At 53.5% G+C, this 12,511-nt stretch overlaps 1 protein-coding gene across 2 annotated transcripts; it reads left to right on the forward strand.

Moving 5' to 3' along the window:
- The first annotated feature begins 5,340 nt into the window (after positions 1 to 5,340).
- LOC118623594 (keratin, type II cuticular Hb5) lies at positions 5,341 to 11,962 on the forward strand. Of its 2 annotated transcripts, none has more exons than XM_036251346.1 (9): positions 5,341 to 5,833; positions 7,614 to 7,822; positions 8,416 to 8,476; positions 8,623 to 8,718; positions 9,415 to 9,579; positions 9,827 to 9,952; positions 10,333 to 10,553; positions 11,302 to 11,337; positions 11,776 to 11,962. In XM_036251346.1, exons 1-9 carry the CDS (start codon positions 5,414 to 5,416, stop codon positions 11,960 to 11,962), a joined length of 1,521 nt encoding a protein of 506 aa, XP_036107239.1. In that variant the 5' UTR covers positions 5,341 to 5,413. The 2 variants fall into 2 exon arrangements, with proteins under 2 accessions (XP_036107239.1, XP_036107238.1); XM_036251345.1 differs by having other exon boundaries at positions 11,302 to 11,333; positions 11,769 to 11,962.
- Positions 11,963 to 12,511: the final 549 nt, after the last annotated feature.

A 12,511-nucleotide genomic window follows, 5' to 3' on the forward strand; every position in this document is an offset into this window, starting at 1 on the left:
CGACTTCAATAAAAAATATAAACTTTTTATTTCTTTAACTTTTCAATTCTTTTGTGATAACACATATCCTAAAACACCAACACATTCCACAGCTGTACTAAAAAAGTATACCCTTTCTCTGTAGCCTTATTCTATACGCTCTTTTCTATTTTAAAAAATGTTTTTATCTTTTTTACGTTTTAAACTTTTTTTGTTAAAGACTGAGACACAAACACACATAGTCGCCGAGGTCTACAGAGGGTCGGCATCATCAACATCGCTGTCCTCCACCCCCGCATCCTGTCCCCACGCACAAAGCTGTCATCTCCTAGGATAACGAGGCTTCTTCTGGGCTGCCTCCTGAAGGGCCTGCCTGAGGCTCTTCCTGAGCTGTGATTCTTCTCAAAAGTACATCAGTGGCTTGGTTTGTGTCTCTTTTCCATCATAGATTTGTTTGCAAGCAACTAATGCTCCATGAACATTCCTGTCTGTGAATAAAAACCTTTCAGTATAGGAGTCCGTGTTTTCAAATGTCTTACGGAGCTTGCAGAGGACTGCAAAAGCTTCTGCGAAAGCCTTCGCTGTGAGTGTTCTCGGGGTTTCTTTTCTTCTCGTGCAGCTTCCTTTTCTCCTGCCTCTTCTTCAGCGCTGGGTGCCTGTTCCAGTTCCAACAACTTCTCCTTAGCCAGTTCCTCAGAAACCACCTCTAGGAGCTGCTCAGTGTCATCACCATCCACACACAGGTGAAAGTTGTTTGCCATCTCAGCAAATGTTGATGTTTGCAACCTTTGCACTACGACACTGTGATGGCTACAATGTCACTTGGCAGTAGGACTTTTCCAGCTCCATTATAATTTTATGGGACCACAATCCTATTTGTGATCCATCACTGACCAAAACATTGTTATGCTGCAGATGACTATAGTTCAGTACCCCAGGACCAAACCTCAAGGGAGCTCCTTAACCATGCCGTGATAGACATCTGGGCCTCCGGACTCCCACAGAAGCCCCATATGTCTCCCCAGCACGGGCCATAGGGATCTGGCTCAAATGATCATCTCCCCTCCGCATCAAGCAGCTGATAGCAGCCACTATCAGTTTTAGATAGCTAGTTTCTTCCTAAGATTTAGGGAAATGGTTTTAGTGCTAAAAATAAAAGAAGAAAACTATTCCCAAAGATTTGTATGACCATTTTTGAAATTAGAGGCTCTGTATTTACTTAGCATCTGCTCTGACCTAAAATAGCCATAGGAAGCAGCAAAGCCACCAGAGAAAGCTGCCTGAGGAGGGCGTGTGGATTGCTTTCAGGAGGAGACTAGAGATTCTTAGAGTTCCTGGCAGAGAAGCCTAGGAAGGTGGGTCAGCCCAGGAGCAGCTCTTTCGACTGGATGAGGGCCCAGCTCCCGATGCGTTGGGGATGGGCCGGTGGTCCACCCAGCTCCTTCCTGTTGCTCCAACTCACTCCTCTCATAGGGAGTCTCTGAGTCATGCCCAAGTTTCATAAAAGCCAAAGAATGTGCCACAGAGCTAGACGGCCCTTCAAGAGCTGTGCCCCAGTACCAGGACGTGGTGTAGATTCAAACACAGTAACAGTGTGGAGGAGACCAGCAGAGATGACGGGCAATGCCCGACTTAGATGAGCCGTGTGGGGAGCCATCAAGGCCCTGCTCAGGACGTGCCGTGCCCATAGGGAGCCAGTCAGGGCGGATGCGCAGAACCAGCCAGCCGGGAAAGACAGAGATGACCCATGAAAGCCCAGGCAGGCCAGACACAGAAGGGTCAACAAGGCAGGACGGGAAGGTACCTGCACTCCTTTATCTTTGGACAAATCCAGAAAGCATTTCTAGAAGCAGGGGGGTTAAAGCACAGTAGAGACAGCAGAAGGGAAGGGCGGTCGTGACCCCCTGAACAGGGAAGAGCCAGCATTCCTCTGACAAGCATCACAGCTTAGTAGCAGGAAGGAGAAGGAGGATGCATCTGAGGTGGGTTCCGGGGAAATGATAAGGCCTCTGGGGAAACCTCAGGGATGGGCTGCAGGAGGTCGGAGAAGTGTGGAAATTTGCCTGGGCTCCAGGGTGGGGTAAAGAAACTCTCTCATCCAATTAACTCTTGAAGGCTTCCTGGAAGAGGTGACTTCTTGGGAGCATTTTAAATTATGGGAAGGACATGGGTTCTTGAGTGGACATTCCTGACATTGGGTGTGACCTTCAAAAGGTACGGGGGCAGGAGAGTACAAGACCAAAAGGGTGATAAATGACAACACCCAGGACAAGAGGGTGTGGAAGGGATAATTGGAGTTACCTGAGGAGCCCTGGAAGGGCATTGTGTAAGCTTCCTGCTGAGGCAGGGAGGGGGGAGTCCTAGCCTCCCTCTGACTAGTTCACCAAGGCTCCTGGAGAGGAAGCTGGCTGTTCTGGGACATTCCAGGCCAAGTGTAACCAGGGAGAACATTTAGGGTATGGGGAGCAAACAGGTCACAGGTGGGCAGTAAATGAGGAGGGGCCGGTGAAGGGAGGTCCGGCTCCCATCCCAGCACAGGATGAGGATCTGGTCCTACCAAGCAGAGGTGGTGGGTGATGGGCAGAGAGGCACAAAGCTATGGGTTTTATGCCCCTCCCTTGGGTAGAACCATGTGACAAAGGCCTATGTGCTGTGAGTCCAAGGCAGCTGTGTCCAACTGGTCTGGTCTATGAGTTTCTCAGTTGCCTGAATGACCTGGTAACAGTGCATGAGGACCTAGCCTCCCTCTCCAGCACAGCCCCTCCCATCCAAAGTGCCACCCCGACAGCCATCCTGGGCAGCCCTGCCAGCCCTGGTCTCAGCTGCCATCTGCAGTGATACCCAGTGTCCATGAGTACATCCCTATGCCGGGTTGGGCCCACCCTCACTTCACACCTACCTACCGAGGTACTCACACCATTGTTCTGGATAGTTCTGCTGGTCCTGGGTGGGTAATCCTATTTCCGAACGCAGTCGAGCTTCCCCAGGTCTCCTGAGTCCCCTACCTCCCCTTTCCCACCCCCAATGCCCAGGCCCAATTCAGGGTGGAGGTTTGGGAGGTGTGTGTGTGTGTGTGTGTGTGTGTGTGTGTGTGTGTGTTGGGGGCATAGGGGAGCAGCTGACACGGGAGCCACCCTATAGGAAAAAGCCTTCACTCTCTCCTGCCCCCAAGAAGCAGCAGAAATGGGTCATCTTCCATCCTCTTCAATAAGCTGAAGGACAGCAGGGGCTCGTAGGAGTTGAGAGAAGAGGGCGAGGTTTTATGGCTCTCGAGGCTGCCGAGCAGAGGGCCCACCCGTACTCCACCTCCCACACTCAGCCACCACCCTCCTCCCCACTTTCAAAGGGCCAAATCTTTCTCGGCCCATAGACCTCAGCTCCAGGTCTACACAGCTGTCAGTCAGTGAGCTCACTGTCCAAGGCACCAGAATACACCCTTGGATCCAGGCCAGCAGAGCCCCTGCTGAGGGATGGAGGTTGGGAAACCATCCCCTGTGCTCCCCAATAGAGCTTCCTGTCTCCACCCCCAGACTCCACCCCAGATTTTTATACTAGTGAAATCAGGTTAAAGAAAACATGAAAGGCAGCCTTGGAGGAGTAAAGAAGTCATAAATACGCAGAGGAGGCGAAGACTGTGGGTGGGGCAGAAACAGGTTCCATCTCTGCTAGGGGAGGGGTGCAGGGCTTGTGGAGGGTGCTTCTGATAGGAACCAAGAGTCACTTTCCTTTATGCAAAGTTTTCTGATCCCCAAAGCACATTCTTGCATATTATCCAATTAATCCTTCCAATAACCCTAAAAAGCAATGATAAATTCCCCATTTTAGCCAAGGAAACGGAAGCGCAGAGAAGTTAAGAATTCCCTCAAAGCCACATAGCTAGAAAGGGTCCAGGTTTGAACCAGGTTTTCCAACTGTGATGCCATTGCCCACGTTGTTAAATGCAAGTAGCTTTCCCATCGGTGGCTGTGCTTTGAAGATCACCTGGGGCCACAGTGAGGCTACCTGCTCCCCACCAGCTGCCCAAGGTCTTGCTGCCCTACTCAGAGAACAGGTGTGGAGTGTGCAGGTAGAAACAATCAGCCTGGACCTGGGTGAAGACCTGCGTTGGACCCGGTCGTAGAACGAGTACAGAATGTCTGGCATTTGAGGGAAGATTCAGGAAAGGAGGACACAGTGGCAGTGTCTGGTTCTGGGAGGCTCCCTGGAGGGATTGTCATCCTCAGAGGGATTCCACCTGCTCTTTTTCCGGAAGCTTCTAACACCTTGGGTGTCTGGCTGGCATCCCTACGGGCAGGGACCACATCCTCCAGGCCCATGCTCACTAAACATTAAAAGAATAGCACTCATTCTAATTAGTGTCCCCAGGACACACAGGGAAGCAGGGAAGTGAGAAGGATCCAGAAGTCACAGCACCTTAGATAAGAAGAGTCACTGTTCTACCAGCAGTCTCTAAATGCTCCTCTGAGCATGACAGTTCTGAGACTGACTGACAGGATGAGTCCCTCCTCTGGCTGGCGGTCTTGGAAGAGAGACTGAAAGGACCTGTTTCTTTTTAAATTGCCAGGGGCAGGTGCCCAGAGCAAGTTCATAGCAGTGGGTTATCCCAGGTTAGGGTTCTCCGTCCTTCAGCCAAGCGGGAGAAAGTGGCTTTGGGAGGCTCCCATTACCACAAGTGGCTGTTATTGAGACCGCTGAGAGTTAAGCGTTTTGCAGTCTTGCTGGGTGAGAAATGAAGGCTCTGGAGCGGAGTCTTCTGGACTGGAATCCAGAAGGTTCTAAGAGACCATACTCCACCCCTCCGTCCTGCAGGGAGCATGGCCAAAAAAGCCCCTCTGGACCTGAACCACCTTCCAGGCAATGCTGCCTGGGTGGGTGAGGATCCGCCTGACCTTCCCCTGAAACGCAGCGATTCACTTGACAATGGATGCTGCGCGGAGCAGGAGGAAAGGGGCAATCCCTTCTCGTGGTCTGGCCCAACCTGGGACCCTAGAGCTTCTCCCGGAGACAGCGGCTCTGCCTCTACCCCAAGCCAGCCACCTCACACTGTTGTGGAGTTCAAATCCGTCTCCAGGTGTGGGTTGAGGCCATCCCACAGGGATAATATGAGAAAATTAATTACTTAATGTATGTAAACGAGCTTTGAAGATGAAAAGTGCAAACGCACAGTGTTCCTAATAACATCTTCAATACTTTCACGGAGTCCCAGAGTCGCCACTGAGCTCACCTTTAAGATGAGTCTTTGGGGAGTTGCTGGCAAACTCCCCAAGCCAATAAACAACATAAAATGCCTTTTCACTACTTTTATGCAGCCAACCCTACCTCTCCCCACCAATAAAAGGACCAGGAAGGATCAGAGAGGCCAGAAGAACCTGAGCAGGGCATCCCTCCGCCCTGGAAGACTCCCGCGGCACGAGCCTCTGCCTAGACGCACACGATGTCCTGCCGCTCCTACCGGATCAACCCAGGATGTGGGGTCACCAGGACCTTCAGCTCCTGCTCGGCTGTGGCCCCCAAAACCGGCAACCGATGCTGCATCACCGCCGCCCCTTATCGGGGTGTGTCCTGCTACCGGGGGCTGAGCGGCTTCGGTAGCCGCAGCCTCTCTCACCTGGGCGCCTGTGGGCCCCGCATGGCTGTGGGCGGCTTCCGCGCCGGCTCCTGCGGCCGCAGCTTCGGATACCGCTCCGGCGGCGTGTGCGGCCCCAGCCCGCCCTGCATCACCACCGTGTCGGTCAACGAGAGCCTCCTCACGCCCCTCAACCTGGAGATCGACCCCGATGCGCAGTGCGTGAAGCATGAGGAGAAGGAGCAGATCAAGTGTCTCAACAACAGGTTCGCTGCCTTCATCGACAAGGTCAGTGAGGCCCAGGATGGTCCAGAGAAGGCTCCAGCCCTGCCCTCCTTCGGGAAGGTCCCAGTCTGCTGGGGAGACAGCGCGACAGCCAGGTTTGAGCCAGCAGAGGGAGAAACGCAGCCATTACAGGCAGGAGGATCAGTTTGCACTAATTCCAACAAAGTGTATCGGGGGCCCAGAGTGGTCCAGAAATCAAGTCTGTGGTCTGAAGTGCTTGTGAGCTTCTGGAGATAACAAAGGAGTATCAGAGCTGCCCTTGCAACTGGACTGGGCACTGGGTGCTGGAAGAGTGGGAGCCAACAGGGAGAAGGAAGGGCATGTGGCTCATGGCCCAGGCAGCTCGGAAGGGGCTGGGGCGCGGCTGGGAGCCAAGCTGCCGCCCATCCTTGCTGGGCCCCTCAGCAGAGTGGGACCTCAGGCGAGTTACGTGCCTGGATAACAGAACCAGCCTCAATTGGTGGTTGTGAGAATTAATGGGTACATACATAAAAAATGCGAGCACATAGTAAGTGCTCAATAAATGTTAGCTGTCAGTGTTATTTTCCAAGGACAGCAGTGAGCAAGGAGGTGTGACAGTTAACCAACCAGGCTTGGAGCGTCTTTCATGGATGGAGGCTGAGACTATGGAAGGGAAGGCGGCCAGGCTGGTGAGAGGAGGCCCACGACACCGTGTGATAAATGCCACAGTGCTGTGAGGCTGCCTCCCAAAAAGGCCACCTCTACACCTGCCTTCGTGTTGGCTCCTCCAGTGTCCGTGATGCCTCACTCTGGGGGAGTAGACAGGACCAAGCTCTGGGGTCTGGGATCAGAGGCTCTGGAGCCACAGGTGTGACCTTCCTGTTATCACTTTCTCTGTAGTGATCTTAATTTTCGAAATGACCCAGTGGGGTATATTATTATCTCCATTTGTTTGGAATAACAAATTGAAGCTGAGAGAGTTTAGATGAGTTGCTTAGACACACTGTAGTGAGCAGGTGAAGGGGACTCAGTATGCTTAGACATACTACAGTGAGCAGATCCTGTCTCCATCACAGTGTGACAATAAGCTAGGCATCTCACACCATGTACAGTTTCCCCATCTGTGTGCTGAGGGAAATAACATCTCCCCACCCAACAGATTGTAAGAATTGAATGAACTAGATAGATAGATGATAGATAGGTAGGTAGGTAGATAGATAGATAGATAGATAGATAGATAGATAGATAGATGTATATAGATAGATACAGATACAGATACAGATATAAATAGGTGTGTTTGGGGGGGTGTCTATGTGTGTGTGTGTGCGTGTGTATCTTGCACAAGCCCTGGCACCACATGGCAAATACTCAATAAGTGTTGCATAAATGGATTATAATAATTGTTAATTATAGTGATTACAGAAATAGTTAAACTAGTGAAGAACTTACTATGTGTCAGGGACTGTTCTGAGCACTTGCATGTATTAACTTGTTCAGTCTTCACAACTCTAACGAAGGTACTATGATCATCTCTGTTTTAGAAACAAGAAAACCAAGCACCAAGAACTTAGGCCACTTTCCCACTTACAGTGGCAGAATTGGGACTTGTACCAATTTTGGTTTCAAGCTGGGGTGCTTTCCCTCATACGCACACTGCCTCTCTGGGGGTTGGGAGCCAGGGCCCTTGAGGTGCAGACACTCAACCCCCTGGCTCAGGCCTCAGCTGGCCCTGGCTGTCCAGGGAACACCAGGGCAGAGCAAGCTCTGTGGACCATGCCCCCCAGACCCCCCACTGAGCCTCTTTCTCGACCCTGGGCGGCAGGTGCGCTTCCTGGAGCAGCAGAACAAGCTGCTGGAGACCAAGTGGCAGTTCTACCAGAACCAGCGCTGCTGTGAGAGCAACCTGGAGCCGCTGTTCAATGGCTACGTGGAGACGCTGCGGCGGGAGGCCGAGTGTGTGGAGGCCGACAGCGGGAGGCTGGCCTCGGAGCTCAACCACGTGCAGGAGGTGCTGGAGGGCTACAAGAAGAAGTGAGTGCAGGATAACCAGGGGGGACACAGAGGGAAGGGAAGGCTCCGCCTGCTACCTTCTGGAAACAGCTTCTCTAAGTTCCTGCCTGTCAACCGGAGCTCCCTGGAATCCCAGGGAATGTCCCGGAGAGACCCAGGTTTCTTCTGATCCTTTGGCCCCACCTCCACCCCGGGAGGTCCTGGAGGTCTTAGAGCTGGTTTCCGGGGGGGGGGTGGGGGGTGAGGAAAGAATCCCTGTGGAGCTCCGCAGCTGCCTCTGTTCCTGCCCTCCCAGCTCACCTGCTTGACACAATCTCTGTGCGCTCCCTGCCCAGGGCATTCGCTCTCTCTGCGTCTGGGATGCACAGATGATTCTAGACTTCAGGGAGAGCGTGCTTCCCTGCTCTCACCCCACAAGCAGAGACCCGGGATGGAATAAGCCAGGCTGGCACAAGGACTAGCCCATGAATAACACACAAAGTAGACCATGGAGAGAACAAGATAGCATTCGCAGGGAGTTCATCCCTCTTGGCCCCAGAAGAGCTTGCCTGGGAACTGGGATAGTATCCAAGCGCCGACCTCTCAGCTCTGGCACCTCTGTCCCCCACACTCAGGTATGAAGAGGAGGTGGCCCTGAGAGCCACAGCAGAGAATGAGTTCGTGGTCCTCAAGAAGGTGAGGGGACTGGTCACAGGGCAGGGAGGGAGGGCACCCATCTGTGCAACCTCCAACGGGATGCGTGGTCACCACACTGACCTCAGAGGCACCTTCGTTCCTCGGGTGTCCCCACACCACGCCCCTCCTCCTCTCTCCACCACCAGGACGTGGACTGCGCTTACCTGCGGAAATCAGACCTGGAGGCCAATGTGGAGGCCCTAGTGGAGGAGTCCAGCTTCCTGAAGCGCCTCTATGACGAGGTGAGGAGGCCCCTGCCAACCAGCCAGAGCAGTGAAGGGGAGATATGGAGATCTGGGGAGAGGGGAGAGGGTGTGCTGTGTGCATGTGTTTGCCCCATGCGTAATATAAGCATGAAAAGAACATGTACACACAAGCAAAAAGGGCATGGTATGTGGCTGTCACAGACACTTGTGTGTATGTGCCGAGTTGAGTGCCTGGCATACGTGTCAGAGGACTGTGGGTTGCATGTGGTCAGGCCTCACCCTGTCTGTGAGCACCTCCGCATGCTGCAGTGTGTGTGCCTGTGTGCTGGTCTGTACACATGTCTATGTGCACATGGATATAAAAGTACCTATGGGGGTAGGCATCAGGGTGGGTTTCTAGTCAGAGAGGGGTCATAATTAATGGACAAATCATTAGTCCTGGCAATGAAACACCATTCCCCTGCCGGATGACTTTGGGTTGGGTCTTTCATATGCCGGGCCTCAGTTTCCCCATTTGTTAAGTCAGAGGCTCTCCCCAGCTGACCTCTAGGGCCTCTTCCAGCTTTATCGTTTTATAATGTGTCTGTGTGTGAATGACAGTGGGTGGGAACCTGGGAGTCATGAAGCATTTATGACCAGTGTCCCCTCCAGAGAGTGGGCACTGCCCCCAGGAGTGGAGCAGAGAGCCCAGATCAGGCAGCAGAACCAAATGCATGGGTTTTGGTCTCACAGGAGCTCCAGGTTCTCCACGCTCACATCTCAGACACCTCGGTCATCGTTAAGATGGACAACAGCCGGGACCTGAACATGGATTGTGTTGTGGCCGAGATCAAGGCTCAGTATGATGATGTCGCCAGCCGCAGCCGGGCTGAGGCTGAGTCCTGGTACCGCAGCAAGGTGAGTGCCACAGGACACCTGCCTCTACACTTGGCAGTGGGAGGCATGCCAGGTACATATGAGAAAAGCTTCTTTGTCTGGGGTCCTGATCCTAGGGATGGTAACAGAGGGCAGACAGCTCTCAGGTTGAGGTGGCAGGACAGGGCTGCAAGGACGGTGGCCCAGGCTGAGACTATACAACCTGCCCTGTCATCCGTGGTGTCCTGAGTGGGTGGCACGTCACATCCTGAGTCTCTGCTTCCCCCAGTGTGAGGAGATGAAGGCCACAGTGATCCGTCACGGGGAGACCCTGCGCCGCACCAAGGAGGAGATCAACGAGCTGAACCGCATGATCCAGAGGTTGACGGCCGAGATTGAGAATGCCAAGTGCCAGGTACGAATGTGGGGAGCACTTGGATACCCAGCACAGGCAGACTACAGCACGAGGTCCTTTGCCCCCCTGGTCTCAGTCAGGCTTCACGGTGTGCATGTGACCCAGAGAGTGGGCAAGGACTCTACTACACAACACTTGAGCTGGTATAAATCATATCACTGATGACCCCTTTCTTGGCCACCCTTTTCCACTGCCAAGGAGATTTGGTGAAAAGCTTAACCATCTCCCCCTTCATGTTTACACCCCATTAACTACGTGGTCAAAGGGAGTTAACCTGCCTTCTCTCTGGGACCCTCTCCTCCCTGCCATAGTCCATCAGCTTGTGTAAAATAAGCTGCACCTTCTCTCTCTCATCCTTGTCTTCATCTTCCTCCCCATAGCGGGCCAAGCTGGAGGCCGCCGTGGCCGAGGCAGAGCAGCAGGGCGAGGCGGCCATCACCGATGCCCGCTGCAAGCTGGCTGAGCTGGAGGCTGCCCTGCAGAAGGCCAAGCAGGACATGGCCTGCCTGCTCAAGGAGTACCAGGAGGTGATGAACTCCAAGCTGGGCCTGGACATCGAGATCGCCACCTACAGGCGCCTGCTGGAGGGCGAGGAGCACAGGTGGGGCTAAGGAGGACCTTGTGGGGTATAGGAAGTGGGGGCTCTGCTCTTCTAGGGGTAAATTTCCGTAAGCCCAGGTGTGAGTTACATTTCTGCCCACCGCTAGCACAGATCAAGCTCCAGTAGTAATAACTATCGAATGCTTCTTATGTATTCAACCTGTGCTAAGTGCTCACTGTAATCCTCAGTCTGATGAGGTAGGTATCATTTTTCCCATCCAAATATAAGGAATAAGGTTCAGTGTTCAGTGACTTTCTCGTGGCTACACAGTTAATAATTGCAATAGCCAGGACCTGCACCCAAGCCATGTGCCTCTGAAATCCATTGTCTTTGCACTGCTTCCTGGAGGAGGCTGCAACTTGGCCTGCAGGCAGGCTAGCGCATTTGAAGACAGTGCACTCGATACCTATGCACGGAGTAGATCTTTGTTGACCACAAATCACACTGGTGCTTGTGATTTAACTGCTTGCTGTGAGCCCCATCACACTGTGAGCACGGGCCTGGCCTCTCACACTGGAAGCAATGGGTAGAGTTCATTATCTCACCCACCTCTGCAGAAAATCAGAAGGCCTTGTCTCCATGGTCAAAGAACAGTTAAAGAAAGTGAGCCTTGAATGCAGACTTAAGAAGCGCCTTTCTTGCTTCTGGGGGTGGGATCTGTACACAGGACGGCCCTCTCTGTTCCCAAGCAACCATAATCTCAAGGAATCCAGCTCAGTGTTGAGTTAACACTTTTCTATCTTCACAGGCTGTGTGAAGGTGTGGGCTCCGTGAATGTTTGTAAGTATCTGCTGGAAACCCCCTAGCAAATGGCTTTGTTGATGGACAAAGCTGAACCCTACTGCCTAACCCACTGAACCTGGAGTGTTCCTGACTCGGGGGCTGCCGGTTCATCCTTCCCTGGGGTCTCACTAGGGAACGAAGAGGGTTATAGGGAAAGCAGGGTTGAGCGCCCTCCCTGGTGGCGATGTGAACTGCAGGCCATGGAAATGGGGCTAGGCAGCTTTGCCCCTTTGGGTTCCCAAGGTCGCCTAGTCCTTCTTGCCCCAGTCCCCTAGAAAGGCTGAGGTGCTGAGAGGAAGGGGGGCCGAGTTATTAACCACTAGAACCCTTTAAGAAGGAGGAAGCTCCTGCCATGCGGAAGCAGTTAGTGCCTGTCCCGGGGTTGGTAAGAGCACAGCAGGCTGCTCATCCCAGCGTGTCCTCTTCCCGCAGGCGTCAGCAGCTCCCGCGGCGGAGTCACCTGTGGGGGCCTCACGTGCAGCACCACCCCTGGGCGCCAGATTGTCTCTGGCCCCGTGGCCACCGGGGGCAGCATCACGGTGATGGCGCCTGACTCCTGCGCCCCGTGTCAGCCCCGCGCCTCCAGCTTCAGCTGCGGGAGCAGCCGGTCTGTCCGCTTTGCGTAGAGTCTGGGGCCGCGGCCTCCATTTACGCACAGATGGTGTGTGAATGAAAATGTGTGCTTGCTTCTGGAATTCTCTACATGTTCCTACAGAGGGGCAGACCCTGGGGCCGCTCCATCACCTTCTCTTTTTAGGGAGTTGTTTCCTGGTTCTCCTCTTGGCTTCAGTTAGAGAGTCATGCCCAGCCCTTCGCTTAAGTTGTTTGACTCAGAAACAGCCGTGGTCAATTTGTATTGTTCACCACGCTCTCTGGGACATTACCAGCCACCCAGGGTGACTGGACATCATGGGAGCTTGGCCTGCCCCTGGGACAAGAAATGAGCCTAACCATGCTGGGGTCTTCCACAACCCGAGAATCAGAGAGGAAGTCCCCCCACACCCAGCGGCTCCCTCTCCTGGTGGGGATGGTGTGTGCAGGGAGCACCTGCCCAGTGGTCATTCCTGTGTGTTATGCTTCTCTCTCCCCGACTGGCTGCCTTCCTCTGGGTTAACCTGTTCCAGCCAGATTCCTCACACGGCCTCCCAGTTGAGACACGCATTATGGGGAGGGAA

The sequence above is a fragment of the Molossus molossus genome, unplaced genomic scaffold (genome assembly GCF_014108415.1).
Source record: "Molossus molossus isolate mMolMol1 unplaced genomic scaffold, mMolMol1.p scaffold_m16_p_10, whole genome shotgun sequence".
In the NCBI taxonomy this organism is placed as follows: domain Eukaryota; kingdom Metazoa; phylum Chordata; class Mammalia; order Chiroptera; family Molossidae; genus Molossus; species Molossus molossus.

Excerpts from the sequence above, each read along its gene's own strand:
- LOC118623594 (XM_036251345.1), top strand. The coding sequence starts at position 5,414 with ATGTCCTGCCGCTCCTACCGGATCAACCCAGGATGTGGGGTCACCAGG. Across the intron at positions 8,719-9,414 it reads TGAAGCGCCTCTATGACGAG|GAGCTCCAGGTTCTCCACGC; the intron begins GTGAGGAGGCCC and ends TTGGTCTCACAG. Across the intron at positions 9,580-9,826 it reads AGTCCTGGTACCGCAGCAAG|TGTGAGGAGATGAAGGCCAC; the intron begins GTGAGTGCCACA and ends TGCTTCCCCCAG.